A 17,898-nucleotide genomic window follows, 5' to 3' on the forward strand; every position below is an offset into this window, starting at 1 on the left:
TTTTTCTGTTTCGCATAGCCAGACAACCCTGCCGTTTTAATATATCTGGGGTACAGCAACCAACCGCGATATCCACTCAAGCGCGTGGACCATCGAAGACCTTACGGATGGAAGAGGACGAGAAAAAAATTAGAGTGGGAAAAGTCTAGACGCCCCTAGCTGGGTGAGGGTCAGCCTCGCAGACCCATGTTCATCCCAGGGGGCCATGTGTTGCAAGCGCATCGCCCAGCCTGTCATGTCGTAGAAGGCACTTAATCCCGGGCCGTAGCACCGGCACTGCTTGCCTAGCTCGGCCGGGTCTGGATCGTGCTCCGGGATGGCCCTCCGAGCGGACGTCACCCGACGGGGCTCGCTCTTCTATCCGAATGACTCGTTTTACTATTGAACATTCCCCTATTCGCTCAAGGGCGTCAATGGCGGTGGCTCTTCTCTCCATCGTCAGGCGATGATACTAACCTACATCACTATATCCACGCTGCCGGGTCCCGACAATTCCCACAATCTTGGCCGGAGCAATGCGGATCTACTCCGTACAACATCAGATGCATTTTGCTGACCCCCCTCCGAATGGGGCTGGAAACTGGGGGTAGCCATGGCACCTCGAAGCCGTCTGTCCCGATTTGGGTCTTGCATAGCCATGGGTTGTTGCTGAAGGCAAGACATATAATGGTTGGCACACCTCCTCTAACACTGTCTTCCTCTTCTTGGCCCTTCTCTCCAACAACTTCATTTCTGTTCCCATTTGCGCTGGTTGCTCTTCCACTTTCTTTTGCCCATCTGCGACGGGTGTACACTCTCTTTGACACTCTCGTGTTCCATTCATTTCCCACCAGACGCATTTTCCGCATACCGACGACAGGTTCACACATTCACTTCTAGGCCATCAAACCTCGCAATCATCCACCATGTTCAAGTCCCTTCTCACTACGGGGCTCTTCGCTGCGGCTGCCGTAGCCCAGCAGACAACCTCATATGTCGACTCCGCAACTGGCATCACCTTCCAGAGATACACCGAAACCTCTGGATTCTCGTTCGGTGTCGCCCTGCCTTCGACTGTTGGCAAGGACTTTATCGGCCAGATCTCTGCTCCCATCACCGCAGGATGGGCCTCCGTCTCTCTGGGCGGTCCCATGACTAACAAGCTCCTTGTTGTTGCGTGGCCCAACGGAGACTCTATCCAGACTTCCATCCGCAAAGCGTCAGGATACTCGAACCCCGACGTTGTGACCGACTCCGGCATCACTCTCAAGCCTATTGAGTCTGGCACCTCCGTCAACGCCACTGCCTTCACTTACACCTTTGTGTGCGAGGGATGCATTACCGGTGACACTACCACCTTCACTGGCACCTCTGATACCACCACCTTTGGCTGGGCTTACTCGACCACTGCCCTCTCCGACACCACGAGCGCTTCCGTCGCTCTCAACTACCACGGTGCTGGATTTGGTCTTTTCGGTGCAAACCTCGCCTCTGCCAAGTCCGCTGATTACGCGACTTGGGCCGCGAAGGCTTCTGATGCCGTCTCCACTCCCGGCACTGGCAACGGAACTTCCCCGTCCGTCCCCGCTAACATCACCACCACGATTTCCAACACTACCTACGATTACATCGTCGCCGGTGGCGGTGCCGCTGGTCTTATTGTTGCCGAGCGTCTGGCCGAGTCCGGAAAGAGCGTCCTTCTCCTTGAGCGCGGAGGAGCTTCTTTGGCGTCCAGCGGTGGCAAGGCTACTGTCGACTGGAACAGCACTGTCACCCAGTACGATGTCCCTGCCATGGGCTACTACCTCTCGACCGCCAAGGAGACCAACGAGTACTGCACGGACACCGCTTCCCAGGCTGGCTGCATTCTCGGCGGCTCTACCATGGTCAATGCCATGATGTGGGTTAAGCCTCCCGCGCACGACTTCGACGACAAGTGGCCCACGGGCTGGAAGTGGAGCAGCGTTGAGGAGTCTGCCAACAAGCTCTACGAGAGAACCCCGGGAACTATTCTCGCCAGCAAGGACGGAAAGCGGTACGACCAGGGCGCCTACGATGTCATGTCCCAGTGGCTGGCCGGCAACGGCTTCAGCGAGGTCGATGCTCTTGCCGAGCCCGATAAGAAGCAGGCAGTCTTCACCCACCCTCCCTGGTTGATTGAGAACGGTATGCGCGGCGGTCCCGTCCGTGACTACCTGCCCCTTGCCCAGGCTTTGCCCAACTTCAAGCTGCAGCTTAACGCCAAGGTCATCCGTGCCATCCGCAACGGTACCACCATCTCTGGTGTCGAGATTGAGACTGCTACCAACGTTCGCCAGATCATCAACCTGAAGTCCGGCGGCGCCGCCATCCTGGCTGCTGGTGCTCTCTCTTCCCCTCGTATCCTGTTCAACAGCGGTATCGGTCCCAAGGAGCAGATCCAGACTGTTCAGAACGGAACCGCTCAGGTCACCCTCCCCGCTGAGGCCCAATGGATCGACCTTCCCGTCGGCCAGAACCTCAAGGACCACCCCATCTTCACCGTCAACTTCAAGACCAAGTCCACTCTCAACTCCCTGGCCAGCACTGCCTTCACCGCCCCTAGCCAGACCGACGTCGACCAATTCGCTCAGGGATCCGGACTTCTGAGCCAGGCTGGACAGCGCCTGAACTTCTGGACCAGTGTCGAGGGCTCTGACGGTGGCAAGAGATACGTCCAGGGCACTGTCAACTCTCCTGCCAACGACACCATCCGCGTCAAGGTCTACCTTACCCACGGTCTCACCTCCGTCGGCGCTCTCGGCATTTCTGCCGACGGCTCCACCAAGCTCACCACCGAACCCTACCTTACCGCTACTGAGGACAAGGAGGCTATCACCAGCTTCATGAACCAGCTTATCCAGTACGCCTCCAAGTCCAACAGCACCCTGACTCTGTCCGGCAACGTCACCGCCGAGAGCCTCATTTCCGAGCACACCACCGGTAGCCACTTTGTCGGCAGCGCTGTCATGGGCTCCACCAACGACGGAAACAGTGTCGTTGATACCAAGACCAAGGTCTGGGGCACTGACAACCTTTATGTCGTCGATGCCTCCATCCACCCTGACTTGCCCACCGGTAACACACAGGCTATTGTCATGGTTGCTGCCGAGCACGCTGCCGCCCAGATCCTTGGAGGAGCTGGAAGCGCTACCAACTCTGGCTCTGAGTCCGGCTCTGGCTCCGGCTCCGGCTCCGGCTCCGGCTCCGGCTCCGGCTCTGGCTCCGGCTCTGGCTCTGGCTCTGGCTCGACTGGTTGCAAGCGTTCTGTCAAGCGCCTCGAACGTCTGCAGCGTTTCCGTCGCGCTCACCACAGCTTCTAGATATGTGGATATGCTCTTTTATGTGTATACTTCTAAGTGTGGAAACTTGCCATTTGTATATAAAAGTAAATAGTACCAAGACTTGATTTTAGCAAAGTCCTCTTGCCATTGTTGATTTATTTCCGCTTTGCATGAATATATTATGTAGCCTGATAGAAAGATGATGTGTACCTGCGTCATTTTAAGCTTCGGCGAATATGAGTGATGTTGATGATTAACCCCAAGTCCGTAGAATGCACAAAATAAAAGAAAACACATACTTCTTAGATCAGCCGCCCCTTTCCGAGCAATAATCTTACGTTATCAAACGGGGCTCTTGAACCAAATAAGGCTGGACTCCAATCCTACACCAGTGTGGTAAAGTTATACGTAAGCCGTGTCCAGATTAGTTGACGCTTCGATCTCTGCGATTATTGATAAAGCAAAGATATCTGGGGCACACAGTGACTCTTTGGGGATTTGAAATGTTGATTGGCAAGAGTGCTTTTTCTGAAGGCGGCTACTTAGATTTACCAAGCTTACTTGTACTAGGCGAGCGGGGACTATGCATAAGTATAGATTGGTTAATGGGCGGGGAGAGATGATAAGTCGGTCTACCTTATGTAAGAGGCCAGGAAATTTAGGCATCCCTAAGTCCACGGTAACGAGGCATCACGTGTATCATGGCAGTGTTCGGGACAGATGTTCCCTTTACTTATCATCGCGGGGTGCATCATGATTGATGCACAATAATAGTGGTCGGGGCGGGTATTTGTAGGTAACTTCTTTAAAAGTGACGAGTGATATGGGCCCTTAATCCTTTGTGCCAGTGCTCTTCAATTCTACAATAACGTAATCCGCAGACTTTCGGAGCTCCTATGAACAACATCCCCGAGCGTGAGAAAAGAGAATTCGTTCGGCGAGCCTCCATCCGGACGTTTCTAGATGTGTACTCGTATTCGGGAGAAAGACAGTCATCTGGAAAAGGAGCAGCCGTTCCGCTAGACCCCATTTTCTAATAAACTGTGGAAAAATGTGTCAGAGCGGCAAAGATACCATGCAGCCAACAGGTAACTTATCCGCGTCGACCGTTGAGGCTCACATGATGCCTGCGAGTTGCCATCTCATTGTGGGGTCTCATCTCGTATTTGAGGGCGTGCAACGTAGGTAGACGAATAGGATTTAGTACGCTCGAAGAAAGAATTTCTGAGAGCCGATTGCTACGTGAAATTGCCTACGTCTCTCTTACTATCGTTCCGGCAGGCTTAGTCCTGAAGAAGATCAAGCTTGGCAGGTGGGACATGCAAGGGTACAACCGAGCATACCAATCACGACAAAGAATCGATGATACAATCAGTAGGACATAGCCTCACTGTAGAGGTCTCACAAGCTTCGTTTCCAGAAGGCAAACATGTAAGACTGAGTTTACACGTGTGTTACGAGCGATGGTGCCCAACGGAGGTGAGAAGCATCCACGTACGGCCTACGGACTCGGAGGTCGAAGGTTTCTCAAGACCGATGATCCGTACTTCGCTAGAAGGAATCTAGTACATGCTTCGAGGAACTAAATCCATCAAGATGCCGGCTTGAGCGGTGTGTCCTAAATCCCACCGGAGAACCAAGGAAGCTTTCAGTCCACTTTCCCCAAACAATTCATTCTCAATCACGGATGCAAACAGCATTAGGTATCCAGGTCCAGACTTGTGTGACATATTCTGCCCGTATCTTCTTGCTCTAAGTTTGATTATAAAACCTTCGTCCATGAATCCAGTCTTTTGGGCATTGATTTTAGTATACCACAGTACTTCTCTATATGTGGTGTTCATCGGGTACTAAATGACGGTACAACGGCCACGCCTTCATCTCTATCTTTGGTCTCTGTGACATGAGCTATAAGCATGGAACAGATACTTTTTTCTATTTCGCGCTTACTCAGTTTAATAAGATGCCGATCGCTTACTAGCAGAGGCACAGCTGGCGGCCTGCTGGCCTGCTTACATCTAGCGCTTACACGTAGTACCATTGCACCAAGCTTTGAAAAGAAACTAAAGCTTGGCTTAGAAGAACCTCTCCGTAGGACGTTACTCAATTTTCCGTAGGACACGGAGAAGCTTCAGAAGGTTCATTATAATGCAAGTTTAAGAGTATATAAAGGCTATCCTGAATACTGTATTATCACTACTGACAACTCCATCTCATCCGTCTTCATAAGTCTCTTATTCCATAACAACAACTTTGTCACTTTCACAAGAATTATACTTGCTTCTTTGCCCGCAATGAAGGTCACTCTATTCGCTGTCACTCTCCTTGCTTCGCTGGCATCCGCCCGAGAATTTGTTCTCTTTGATGATGCCAACTACAATGGAGCTTCTCATAGGGAGATACGTAATACCGATGGCGCCTGCTGTAAGTAGCGTCCATTATCAGATCCGTGAACTCGACGCTCAAGAAAAGCATAGGGAATCTCAACGGCAAAGGCGATCGAGCAAGTTCTGTTGGAGGCGACGGAGGATGTACTACCTTCTTCCGGTGAGAATTCTCTTCGTCATTCCACCTAGATGGCTTACCTGCTGACATTATATTAGAGAGCGTGACTGCAGGGGGTCCAGCTGGCAGCAGCGCGGTTCTGCACCCACTGTTCCAGGCTTCCTTAATGATCACATCTGGTCATTTCGTAACCAGTGCTAATTGGTCGTCACCTCAAGTCTAGAAACAGATCTGGGCTACTTGCCCTCTGTGATCTTTCTACGAGGATCAACAAGCATCTGGCACACGAATACGAAGATATCTCTGTTCATAAGAATGGAAGAGGGAAGGAAATGCATGTTCTGAGTCATTTCATGTCTCCAACTTCGCACAGATCCGCTGCGATTAGTGTTACCAACAAAGCCCGTTATCAGCTGCCTGTAACGCAAGAACCACAGCTTGTACTACGTCCATCGGACTTTGAAATAGCACTCATCGTATGTCAATAAGAACTTTGAACCGGGAACGATGCCTTGCAACTTCAGCATTGTGATATTGTGATCCATTGCTTGTTTGAAGGGTTGATTCGACAAAGTGTTTGTTTCTGAAGGTCGCTAGATTCATTGAGCTCATTCATACATTGAAGATGGCCAGATTGCGCGAGCACCTGTGCTCATTGCCCATCGAAAGATTCTTGCTTGGTATAATCTGTGGTCTGTCACTCGTGTGTGTCCAATGAGTGGACTTCTGTGTATGAATCTATCTATTTGCGGGCAAAGCACAAGTCAGACGCAAATACTAAGCATCTCTAGCCCCCTAAACTTCCAAGGTCTCTCAATGCGGAGAATGTAAAACCGTTAGCCCGCTTGCGATGTGCAATGTTAGAGGAATTGGTTGGAGATGTGCAACGAATATGTAAACGCCCCCCTTTGTCTCACTGTGATCAAGGACGTCTGCCTCGAGTCCTACTCTTTTTCTATGCGCTCTTGCAACCGCACATGGCGACATTCTTTCTCTCAACCCGGCCACGGGTATGGCAGCTCACCAGATAATGCGCCTACTGACGTAACGCAGCTACATCTTGTTTACCCGGCCGTTCAACAATATCACTCCGTCAGCACTCGCTGCACCCACTCCAGTTTGGCCGCGATAGCCCGGCGTCCCAACCACGAATCTGGTGCCATCTCGTCAAAACCGTGGAAACCGCCCGCCCACACGTGCAGGTCTGCCGAGACCCCGGCCGACCAGAGCCGCGACGCGAATTCCACTGCCTCATCACGGCAGAACTCGGCGGACCCCGCTTCAATGTACGCGGGTGGTAACCCCACCAGTGTCTCGGCCCGCGCAGGCGCCCAGTATGAGCTCACAGTGTCGCCGGCCCGGGCTCGGGCCCCGGCGCGCTCGCCCAGCGCGATGGCCCACGCCGCCGCGTTCTTAGTCCGGTCCCACGGCTCTACGCCGTCATCGAACTGCGCGCAGCTAATGGACTTGCAGCGGTCGTCGAGCATTGGACAAGGCAGCATCTGCGCGTGCACCGGAGGGTTAAGCCCCGCGTCGCGCGCCCGCAGCGCGAGCCCGGCCGCCAGCCCGCTGCCTGCCGACTGCCCGGCCACCAGGATACGTGCAGCATTAATGCCTAGTACGCCTGCTGATGCCTGTACCCATTTCAGTGCCGCGAAGCAGTCATCCGACGCCGCCGGCTGCGGATGCTCCGGCGCGCGGCGGTACTCGACGCTTATGAGCACGGCGCCTGCGGCCACAGCCCAGTCCAGCGGCTGCGAGAGTCCGACGAGGCGGTGGAGGAAAATAAGACCACCGCCGTGCGCGTAAAAGATGCAGGGCCACCGCTTCTTATCATCCACTGGGGCCGTGTTGGGCGTGAAGATGGAGAGCGCGATGGGAGGGTCATTCAGGCCGAGGCCGGGGGCCGTGTGCTCGGCGTACGTAAGGGGCCGGTCGCCTATGGCTTCCGCGGCGGCAATGTGTGGGGCTTCCAAGGTACGGTCGGTGCGCGCATGGTGATTGATGACGAACTCTGGGGTAATGGGGCCGAACGGCTCAAAGGCAGCTTGAATGGGCGCGAGCTCCGGGTCAAAAGGGGGTCGGGGCAGCCGCATGATGAAGTGTATTTTATGGGTGGGAGAGGGATGGAATAGGATGAAGAGAGTGTGTAAGTGAGCCGCGAGTTTGCGTACCTTAAATATTGGTTAAGGAGAGAGGAGAGACAACGGGACAATTTAAGTGAAGAACTTGGAACCGCAGTGATCAAGGTGAATAACGAAAATATCCCTAGATGCTTGGCGAGGAGGCATCGTCTGTATCTTGGCGTCATTCGTAACAGATACTGTCTTTGCGAATCCTTCACAACAGGCGACTTGGAGTTGACGGTCATGGTGACAGTGGTCGAGATCGATCTATGTAGGCAAGTACATGCAAGCGGCGAGTGACAGGGATCTCATTCATCTCGCTCTTCCGAGATGGGCAACAGCAAGGGATCTCTGCAGTCCGAAGATCCGTTTAGAAATACCCCTCTTGGGGCGTATTCCCATGAATATTCTCACAGTGAACGGCACCGTGTACTATCAGGACCCCGTTCTGATGCAGTCATGCAGTCATGCAGTATATCCTGGCCTGACCTACCGAAGTGCGGTGGAGGCAAAGTGGACATTCCTACCTACTTAGGAAAGAGGAGGGGAGGGGCGTGAGAGTTGTGTTGGACAGCCAGACTTGACCCCGGCATGTCAACGTGGACGCAATTGAAAGCACTCACAATTTGGTTTTCTGCGAAGTTGATGAGAATACATCAGCAGTAAGCCATAGGCCAGCGATGACTTCAAGTATAGATATTGGCAGACCGCAGTTAAATAGGCAAGTTGACTCATTCATTCATTCGATTTACCTTACTTCACTGAACATCATCAAGATTGCCCATCTTACTTATCAGCCAAGTGATTTTCTTTTTTCTTTCTATCTAACGCATTTTCTCCCAAGACTTCACTTATTACTCCAAACGATGTCCCTTCCCCCTATTCCTCAGCTTGATCCTGCTACCTTTCGCTGGCACCCGTCGCCTGATGACCCCCGAGCCGTACGGCGCCTTGGACTCGGCACCGAAGCTTGGGTTGGCTTGCGAGGCCCCAACTCACGCGGGCAATATGATAACTACCTCAATACCACTCTCCGTATCGAAGCTGCCGGTCTTTCCTTGGCCGGCCTTGCGCGGCATCTCGCGGATGCGCTGGTTCATCTCCGGTTTTACCATCCCGAGGTCGCTTGCACCACCGCCTGGGCCTCCGAGTACGGACCCCCGCACATCATCTACACCCCTCCGACGTGCGACGCCGAAGCCTTGCGATGGGCGCGGGCCGCCGTTACCGCAAAGTCCACGTCCCGGACCGGGCTGCAAGTCGCGGCCCAGATCGGCAAGCAGCGCCAGATCGATCCCGCCAAGTCCCTCTCGCCCGTGACGCTCGTGGTCGTGGCTGACGTGCAAAACGAGGAGGCGTTGCTGGCAGCCGGTGCACGCGTGGACGTCCTTGGCGTCTTCAATCACATCCACTGGGACAGCATCAGCGCGCGTGTCTTCGTGGGGGACCTGCTGCGCCGCCTTGGAGAGCAGCTGGGTGCCAGTAAGGCAGAGACGGCGTCGTCGCAGTACGCGTGGGGTAGCGAGATTGCGAACCTGAACGTGCCCGTTCTTGATGCGTGCAAGGTTGATGTCGGCGCTCTAGGCGAGGACTACAAAAAGACGCGGGACGAGTTCATCGCAGCCCTCCTCAAAAGCGGAGTGAGTCTCTTCCTTCAAACCCCTTGCTTTCAAAACAACATCCATCTCTCTCCGCTGCAGTACCACAGCTAATGCCTCAAAGTCCAGCTGGGGCCTACCTGTTGCTGCTGACACCGGCGCACCTCGCACAATATGGCGCACATTCACCGTCGAGCAGAGCGCTGCTATCAAGGCCGCCATCAAGAAGCATCTTGGTCCAGATTACACTGTCACTCACCTCGGCCACGCCGCCATGGTCCTTGCCCTGCTCCGTGCCCGGCCTCTCCCCGCCGACGCCCCGGACACCGTCGCCCTCGCCTCGCCGCTGCCCGTTAACGGCAGACGTTACCTCCGCGGCGAAGCGGCGCAGCGCTATGGCTCGTGCCAGGCCGGTGCCTCAGTTGAATTCGCACCGCTGCGCGAGTGGGCCGTAGATGAGAGCAATGCCGACGCCGTGCGGGCTACGCTGGGGGCGCTGGCAATGCACGTCAAGGATGGCTACGAGTACTGGCTGCGGAATGAGTTTCAGCTCGCCGTCGACCAGGCCAAGAGCAATTTTCTCGCGAGCGTGCTCGGGTCGTACGTATTTTCCTTTTATGTCAATGTTTGATAACTGGGTGTACCGGCTGATGCGTCTGGTAACTAATTAAGTGCACCACCGTCGTTTCCGCCTACTAGCTTTCCGGTCTGTACCTTGTCCTCCAGCCCATTCTCGTCAGCATGGCGGATCTTTGTATACTGACACCACGCTTCTCTTACAGGTCTTTGCCAGCGACGGCATCGTGGACAAGTACATCCCTAGAGAGGTATTCGGCGCGGGCGAAGAGAAACTCCTGGTTGTGGAAAGCTGCTTGTTTCACCTCGATACTTATCTCTCCGACGTGTGAGTACATGTGTTCCTCATAGTCCTTGAAAGCCCCAACCATTCGGGTTGCGCTTGTTGCCGGCGACATGCTGACCACTACCCCTTGCATAGGCTCGTCAGGATGGACAGCTGGAATGGTGCCACGGGGCTGTCCATCTGCTTCAATGATGGCCGCTTGAACGCGACCCTTGCAGATCAATTTCTTGGCTACATTGCGGAATTCATGCTGAAGTTCGCGGAGCAGTAATTGGAGCTTATCTTACATGCAACGTTGTCGAAAGAAGGTGATGGCGCTGGCCGGTGTGAGATGCCGGACACTATCGTCTTAGACATGTAGAATAGACAAGAGCATAAAATAACCAAATAAGCTTGTTTTAGTTAAAATTGTCTATGGAGATGTAATGTCTAGATTGGAGGGCCCATCCCTAAGCAAATCGAAGAACGTCAATGAGAAGGTTGGTAGGAGAAATCTCCCAAGCTAGCTCAAGGCGGTAGCATAATATCATCGGCTTCTCAGGAAACGTGCATGAATTCAAAGTGACATTTGGATTCAAGTTCGCAAATCATCTTCCGTTGTTTTTCTTTTCAATTTTCTTCTTGAAGTACTAAAATCCAATTCGTTGCATTAAAGAGCACGCATCAATCTATATAACACGACAGTTAACATCCAGTTCTAGCGCAAGACTCCACGAGAGAATGATAAAATGCCCGAACTGTTGACGAAAAATATTATCCACTTTTTTCATGAAAAGAATCAAAACTTATTACCCCTCCGAACCATCTTCTGATTTCGCCGCGTCTTTTATTATCCTTTGAACGACCACTTCCAGCTCCCGGACAAGTTCCTCCAGCCTTTCCAGGCTAAAGTTGACTGTGTTGGCGCTGTACCATAGGTTCCATGTCTCAGTCTCTGGGTCCGGCCGCGCGATGAGCCACACCTCCTCCGAGTGATCCCACACCTTGTCCGGTCCGAACCAGCCGAGCTCTTGACAGCACTCGCCGTCGCCCATCAGATCCACCGTGAAAGGCTCCGGGTTCTGAAATTGTAGAATGTACGTCGACCGACGTTCCTCGGGCTGCCACGACGCTGCGGGCGTGCAGGCCTCGAACAGCGGCGCGACCGTGCTCGTCTCGAAGCCGAGCACGTCGAGCTGCGCCTGCCGCGTTGCCTCGAGCGTGCCTTTAAATGTCTTGTGAGCATCGAGTCGCACGCGCAGAGGCACCATGTTAACGGTTGGGCCGACGACGTTGGCCAGCGCGGGCGGAAGTGTGGAGCGGCCCGACACTGTCATGGTCGTCACCACGTCGTCAGTATCGCGCAGCTGAGCGAGTGCCTGCACACATGCCGCGACGTAAAGATTCGCCGCTGTGAAGCCATCGAACGCAGGCGGCGCCTGGATGGCGCGCTTGATACACACAATCTCAGCGGGCTGCCCCGTAGGGGTCAACGCGAGAGGCCTCGAACCACAAAGCACCTCGCGCCAGTGAGCTAGCATCCTATCCTCTGCCTCGCGCACGCAGTCAATGAAGCCCGAGAAGCGCGCCATGGGTGCCAAAGCCTTGCCCTGAAGGCTGGCCGCGAAGCAGTCGAGGATGGGCGTCAAGCTAGTGCGGTCGAAATGGGCGTGAGAAAGCCGGAGGCCCCAGCGCGTTGACTGACCCGCACCGTGCAGCACGTAGAACCGCGTGTAGAGGGACCCCGGAACCATGGCAGGCTGGAGGGCGGCGTGAAAGACTTCCGTGGCGAAGCCATCCATGTCCTGGTCGTCACCAATCTGGTGTCGTTCGACCGACGCCGCCGACTTTCGTGGGATCACCTGCAACATCCTCTCGCCAGGCGTCACGAACACGGCGGCCAGGATGCTGAGGTGGTCCCAGACCTTTTGGCAGCACTCCTCTATCGTGTCGAGGGAGACGCGCTCGGGGACGTCTACGTGGATCATGAAGCACCCCTGTGCCGGATCGTACATGGCCGCGTCGGCGCACATGGCCTGGGTGGCTGTCGTCGGCATGACATCCTGGATTTCCTTGAGCGGGAACTCGACGGCCGGCGCAATCGTCTCTCTGATGAAAACACCGAGTTCTTGTCCTGCCAGGTCATCCTGGGAGAGCAGGGTGAACGGCTGTGGCTCCGAGCACGCCGACTGTTTCTTCTGCACCATCTCGACCCGCTTCGCCATGTCGCTGAGGCGCGGACTCTGGAAGATGTCGGCCACAGTCAGGCGCATGTCGTGCTCGTGGGCTAGAGCTACTATGCGCATGGCCTGAATGGAGTCGCCGCCAACGACAAAGAAGTTGCTCTCCGCGCTGATCTTTGATATCTCTGTCTGGTTGAGTACCCGCGCCCAGAGTTCCCTGAGTTGCATCTCCTCCGGAGTGGACGGTTCCCTCGAGGTGATGCCCGAGTGAGTCTCGTGTAGAGCGACCAGCTGATCCCGCGTCATCGCGGCTCCCATCTCGCGCAGGCGCTTGCGGTCTGTCTTGCCTGTCATCGTGAGCGGGATTTGCTTGAGTGGAATGTAAGCCGTAGGCACGAGGTGTGCGGGAAGCGCGCGGGCCAAGTCCTTGCTAGGCTCCCCAACCACCAAAGAGGCGAGGGTATCATCCAGAGACGTCTCGCCAGGGGATGAGAGGGCAACGTAGGCCACGAGGATGGGCTCCTGGCCTTCCGGCTTGATGACCTCGGCAACCAAGGTGACGGTCTCGCACCGTCTGGCCATGACGCGGTGGAGGTGGTGCTCAATGTCTTCCAGCTCGACTCTCTGGCCACGGATCTTGACCTGTGTGTCTTTGCGTCCGACAAATACTAGAGGTCCGTCATCGAGCTGCCGCACAAGATCGCCAGTTCTGTAAAGACGTCCCTGACGGCCCGGGACACCGCCCCCTCCCCTTACAAGCCATGATGGGTCGTGGACGAAAGCAGCTGACGTCTTTTCCTTTTCATTCAGGTACCCGGCGCCGACGATGGGGCCCTCAAGCCAGAGCTCTCCCGTGATTCCCGGTGGCATCAATCGGCCGGTGTCCGGGTCTACAACCCAAGTGAGGGAGCCCAGTCCGCTGCCTATGCCGACATTTGGTTGGTCACCGGTCTCCCCGCGCAGAGCCGTCGAGATGGGGGTGCACTCGGCGGGGCCATAGGCTTGCTTGATGACTCCAGGTGTCCAGATCTCGACATCTTCCTTGCGGATCGGCTCGCCCAAGGAAATGAGATTGTTAACGGCCGGGAGTGACGCCGGGTTCAGGAGACGGTGGGTCGTGGCGTTCAGGTTGAGCATGTTGGCTCCCATGTGGTTGATCGAGGCGGACAGGTCGTTCCGCCGATCCTCGTCCAAAGGGATGCAGACGCAACCACCGGCTTCGAGAGTATGAAGCATGTTGAACCAAGCGCCATCAAAGGAGTAGGACGCAAAGTCGTACACGCGAGATGTGGCCTGGTAGCCGAAGAATTTGCCCTGGTAGTGCAGCGCACTCGCGTAGTTGGAGTGAGTGACTTGGGCCCCCTTGGGCAGTCCAGTGCTGCCGGAAGTAAAGACAAGGTACAACAAGCTAGAAGTTGGCACTACGGGAAGAGGCACTGCGACGTCAGCAGCCTCGAGCTCGTCCAGAGTCTGTCGATCCAAGACTATCACCTTCAGTCCGTCGGACGTGCAGAGCCTTGATGGCTCGTCCCTGCGCAGGGCCGAGGCAATCATGACGCTAGGTACGACCTGCTGCACAATTGTTTGCAAGCGCTGCTCTGGTTGTCCCCCGTCCAGCAGGACAGAACATCCTCCGGCCTTCATGACGCCCATCACGGCCACGGGAGTCCACATGGACTTCTCGAAGCAGAGGGGCACAATCATGTTGGGGCCGACTCCGAGTTCGATAAGACGGCGAGCTAGAGTTGATGATAGGGCATCTAATTGTGCGTATGTAAGGTCGCCGTCCCAAGCATGGATAGCTTCTGCCTCGGGCTGTTGATAGACGCGGTCGATTATCATGTCGTGCACACAGCGGTCCACTGTTGGGGGGACTTGAGCGTTCCAGCGCCACATGTCTTTCATATCTTGGGGAGAAGCTACCTCAAGATCAGAAACTTTCAGGGCAAGATTCTCTGCGTCGCTCAACTGCTTCAAGATGTGCTCAAACTGGCCCAGAATCCTGGAGACCCGCTCCTCCTTGATCACAGACGAGTCGAACACGGCATAGATGTGCACGCCATCGACCTCGAGGTAGCAGTAAAGCGTGAGAGCATAAGACTTGGTCTCGTGTACAAAGCCAGAGACGTGAGACATGAGACGGTTCTGCCTCAGCGACAGGTTTTGGCCAACAGGTTGGATCAAGAGGAGCGTCTGTGCTTGGCAAGCATCGCGAGCAGCGCCGGAAACTCGTTTGATGTTCTGAACGCCAAACTGCTCAAATGGAAGCATGTCCACCATCTGCTTCTGTATCGCGTGTAGCATATCATCCACATTCTCATCATTGTGTAGCATCACTCGTACGGGAAGCGGGGCGATGGTTGGCGCCGTCATGCGCTCTACGCCAGCGACATCGGCCTGCCGGCCCGTCAAGGTTGCACCAAAGACGATGTCCTTGGATCCGGAGATCTGAGATTGCAGAATTGCCCAGGCGGTGCGGACAGCTGTTGCGGGTGTGGTGCTGCTGCGAAGCCAGGCGAGGCTCACGAGACGGTCCACGACGGTATCAGCAAGGGGCACCTTCGAGGGGTCGGGGAGCGCAGGGAAGGAAACCGCGCCGTCGCCGCCATCGAATTGGGCTTGCCAGAAATCCTCAGCGGCTGTGTTGTCCTGCTGGAGTACGTGCTTGACGAAACTCTGGAAGGGGGCAAAGACCGGTGACTGGCCGTCGTTGTACACCTGTTCGATCGCGTCCAAGATGAGTGGCGCAGACCAACCGTCATAGAGCGCGTGATGGATTGTCCACACGAAGTATGTCGCTACCTCCCGAGCGCTTTCGCCCAGAGCAAAAAAGGACAAACCTGACCCTAGAGCCTGGCCGGGTTTGTGGCTCTCAAGAGAAGAGATAGAATCCATGTCCAGGACGGGACCCCATTGGAAAGATTCATTGACAACAACTTGAACCAGACCATCGTCGGGGAGACTCACCACTCGGGTGCGCAGAGTCGGTGCCTTGGCTACTACTTCTTCGCACGCTCTCTTGAAGCGAGCTAGATCAGTCGAAGCGGGAAGGCGGTACACGCTGCGTGCAACGTAATCTCCCTCACGCTGAGCAGTCATGGCTAGCAGGCCCTCTTGCAGAGGTGTGCACGGGAAGATATCTTCGATCTGGCTCGGCTCGACATCAGCAAGCTTTGCAGCATACTGTAGCGCCGTACGGCGATCCGTCTCTGGGTTAAGCAGCGACAGTGGAGGGATGGTATCGCCTTCTGGTGCAATCTCCAAACGAGGCTTGAGCGAACGAGCTTGATCTCTCAATTTGGGACTTTGAAAAATTTGCTGAACCGTCAAATCAAGACCTTGACCGCGGGCGAGGCTAACGAGGCGAATGGCTTCAAGTGAACTGCCGCCAATGTAGAAAAAACTGTCGTCGAGACCTAGTTGGCCAGGCTCACGGGCCAGGACGTTGGCCCAAAGCTCTTGTAGTTTGAGTTCCGTCTCCGTCAGGGACTCTTGGCCGGTAGACGGAAGTGAAGGGGAAGGGCCCAGAAGAGTCAACACGCCCAGAGGGAGGTCGGCAGCCAACTCTTGCAGGCGCCGTATGTCAGTCTTCCAAGATGCGTTTCTTGGTATTTGAGACACCGGGATGAACTGCGTCGGAACCATGTAAGAGGGGAGAGCTTTCGACAGTAGTTTATGCGCAGCCTTGACGCTGGCTTGCCATTCATCCGTTCCCAAGAGGTAAAATGCGACAATGCTGTCTTCCTTGGTCTGAACAAGACCGGCACCGTCTCGTAATTGGACGAAAGCTGCGAGACTCTTGGTAGCGCCCAAAACATGGAGTGCGATAACAACCGGGAGGACTGTTGAGGCCTTGGGGAAAGCCTCTTCGAGATGGTGCTGCACCTCGCCGAGTTCGAGACGTTGGCCGCGCAACTTGATCTGCGAGTCCTTGCGGCCGACGAAGCGCACCACGCCGTCGGAATCATACTGAACCAAGTCACCAGTCTTGTAGAAACGCCGAGGCTCGCCCTGACTGTTGTTCTTGTCGCCGCACCAGTCAGGGGCACCGACAAAGAACTGCTCCGTCATCTCAGGCTTGGCCAGATATCCCCGGCCAACATTCGGACCTTCGATCAGGAGTTCACCCACGGAGCCAATAGGCAAAATGACGTGGCGGCTATTGGGGTCCACGATCCACAATCGTGTGCCGAAACCTCTGCCAATGACACCAGCATCGGCCCCCTTCACGTAAACATGACTTGCCGAGGTCACGGCGCACTCCGCAGGACCATAACTGATGATTGTCTCAGCATAATTCGCCCAGCGGGTCAAAAGGTCCTTGGAGGCAACCTCACCACCCAGTATAATGGTCTTGAGGCTAGGCATGTCGATCGGGTTGAGCAGACCGGCTAGGGACGGGGTGATCTTGGCCGACTCGACCTGGAACCGTGCCACGAAGCCGGCAAGGTCGTTCATTCGCTCGTCCTCTGAAGGGACGCAGATGGTGCCTCCGTGGAACAGGGTGCAGAAGATGTCCGAGTTGGCCATGTCAAACGTGTAGGCAGCAAACTGCAGCACACGAAGACCACGCCGAATTCTAAAGGCCCGGCCGTGCTGATGGGCGGTGGCACACATGTGCCTATGCTCTAAAACGATGCCTTTAGGGGTACCTGTGCTACCCGAAGTAAAGACGACGATGCAAGCATTTCTTGGGCTGGCTTTCTTGATATCGAGAGAAGGAAGCGATTGGCGATCTGTGTCTTTGGGCAATGCGAGGAGGTGGTCCTGCGAGATGGGCACCACGTTTTGCACCAGTCCCTCAAAACGGTCAACAGAATCAGGAGATGCCAAAACGATTGTTGCCTGGGTCTGTTGCACAATCTCCTGAATCCTGGTATCAGGATATTCCGGGTCGAGTGCAGTGTAAGCACCTCCGGCTCGAAGAATTGAGAGCATGGCAACGATGGCGAAAGCCGACTTGGGAAAGCAAACTGGCACAATGACCTCCGGCCCTACGCCACACTCTTGAGAGAGGTACTTGGCGAGGCGCGCAGTCGTAGCCTCTAACTCCCCATAGGTGTAAGCCTGATGAGTAGTTAGGATGGCTGGGGTGTTGGGTCGTGAGGTAGCTTGCTTCTCGAAATGCCAATGGAGGCATTCATCATGAGAAGAGTGCTCTGTGCCATTCCACGCAAGGATGGTGTCAAAATCCCTAACGCTACATGCCGCATTCGCTGTCATCTCGATGGCTTTTGTGGATAAAGTTGGCGTGTCTTGAAGTTCTTGGCTATGCGACAACGCCCAAGGGCGTGTCAAGACAGGTTCCGTTTCTACGCCCATGACGATGGTTGATAGTAGCTGAACTGCAAAGTATGGGCAGAA

At 55.1% G+C, this 17,898-nt stretch overlaps 6 protein-coding genes across 6 annotated transcripts; 3 read left to right on the forward strand and 3 right to left on the reverse strand.

The window, feature by feature from the left end:
* The first annotated feature begins 708 nt into the window (after positions 1-708).
* BDZ83DRAFT_731970 (GMC oxidoreductase) lies at positions 709-3,540 on the forward strand. Its single transcript, XM_060512885.1, has one exon. It carries the CDS (start codon positions 906-908, stop codon positions 3,318-3,320), a length of 2,415 nt encoding a protein of 804 aa, XP_060363433.1. The 5' UTR covers positions 709-905; the 3' UTR covers positions 3,321-3,540.
* Positions 3,209-3,540, reverse strand: BDZ83DRAFT_626524 (uncharacterized protein). The gene has a single exon (XM_060508569.1). The coding sequence runs from the start codon at positions 3,498-3,500 to the stop codon at positions 3,339-3,341; it is 162 nt and encodes a 53-aa protein (XP_060363434.1). The 5' UTR covers positions 3,501-3,540; the 3' UTR covers positions 3,209-3,338.
* A 1,863-nt stretch (positions 3,541-5,403) lies between these two features.
* Positions 5,404-6,290, forward strand: BDZ83DRAFT_626525 (uncharacterized protein). Its single transcript, XM_060508570.1, has 3 exons — positions 5,404-5,705; positions 5,759-5,828; positions 5,885-6,290. Exons 1-3 carry the CDS (start codon positions 5,576-5,578, stop codon positions 5,985-5,987), a joined length of 303 nt encoding a protein of 100 aa, XP_060363435.1. The 5' UTR covers positions 5,404-5,575; the 3' UTR covers positions 5,988-6,290.
* Positions 6,291-6,457: 167 nt separating this feature from the next.
* On the reverse strand, positions 6,458-8,125 carry BDZ83DRAFT_626526 (Alpha/Beta hydrolase protein). Its single transcript, XM_060508571.1, has one exon. It carries the CDS (start codon positions 7,880-7,882, stop codon positions 6,872-6,874), a length of 1,011 nt encoding a protein of 336 aa, XP_060363436.1. The 5' UTR covers positions 7,883-8,125; the 3' UTR covers positions 6,458-6,871.
* Positions 8,126-8,498: 373 nt separating this feature from the next.
* BDZ83DRAFT_626533 (15-O-acetyltransferase Tri3-domain-containing protein) lies at positions 8,499-10,757 on the forward strand. The gene is made up of 6 exons (XM_060508572.1): positions 8,499-8,633; positions 8,757-9,552; positions 9,635-10,110; positions 10,183-10,216; positions 10,293-10,414; positions 10,508-10,757. Exons 1-6 carry the CDS (start codon positions 8,593-8,595, stop codon positions 10,641-10,643), a joined length of 1,605 nt encoding a protein of 534 aa, XP_060363437.1. The 5' UTR covers positions 8,499-8,592; the 3' UTR covers positions 10,644-10,757.
* A 403-nt stretch (positions 10,758-11,160) lies between these two features.
* BDZ83DRAFT_580982 (uncharacterized protein) lies at positions 11,161-17,757 on the reverse strand (the record flags this gene model as incomplete). The annotated part of the gene is made up of 3 exons (XM_060505407.1): positions 11,161-14,870; positions 14,955-16,605; positions 16,636-17,757. The coding sequence occupies 3 exons, from the start codon at positions 17,755-17,757 to the stop codon at positions 11,161-11,163; spliced, it is 6,483 nt and encodes a 2,160-aa protein (XP_060363438.1).
* Positions 17,758-17,898: the final 141 nt, after the last annotated feature.

Source organism: Colletotrichum acutatum (assembly GCF_030867785.1).
Source record: "Colletotrichum acutatum strain CBS 112980 chromosome Unknown BDZ83scaffold_66, whole genome shotgun sequence".
Taxonomy (NCBI): domain Eukaryota; kingdom Fungi; phylum Ascomycota; class Sordariomycetes; order Glomerellales; family Glomerellaceae; genus Colletotrichum; species Colletotrichum acutatum.

Bases quoted from the DNA above. Each gene is read 5' to 3' on its own strand.
- BDZ83DRAFT_626524 (XM_060508569.1), bottom strand. From the start codon at position 3,500: ATGACGCAGGTACACATCATCTTTCTATCAGGCTACATAATATATTCA.
- BDZ83DRAFT_731970 (XM_060512885.1), top strand. From the start codon at position 906: ATGTTCAAGTCCCTTCTCACTACGGGGCTCTTCGCTGCGGCTGCCGTA.
- BDZ83DRAFT_626533 (XM_060508572.1), top strand. From the start codon at position 8,593: ATGACTTCAAGTATAGATATTGGCAGACCGCAGTTAAATAG. The intron at 9,553-9,634 runs GTGAGTCTCTTC...AATGCCTCAAAG, and splicing joins CAGCCCTCCTCAAAAGCGGA to TCCAGCTGGGGCCTACCTGT. The intron at 10,217-10,292 runs GTCTGTACCTTG...CTTCTCTTACAG, and splicing joins TTCCGCCTACTAGCTTTCCG to GTCTTTGCCAGCGACGGCAT.
- BDZ83DRAFT_626525 (XM_060508570.1), top strand. From the start codon at position 5,576: ATGAAGGTCACTCTATTCGCTGTCACTCTCCTTGCTTCGCTGGCATCC. The intron at 5,706-5,758 runs GTAAGTAGCGTC...AGAAAAGCATAG, and splicing joins TAATACCGATGGCGCCTGCT to GGAATCTCAACGGCAAAGGC. The intron at 5,829-5,884 runs GTGAGAATTCTC...ACATTATATTAG, and splicing joins GGATGTACTACCTTCTTCCG to AGAGCGTGACTGCAGGGGGT.
- BDZ83DRAFT_626526 (XM_060508571.1), bottom strand. From the start codon at position 7,882: ATGCGGCTGCCCCGACCCCCTTTTGACCCGGAGCTCGCGCCCATTCAA.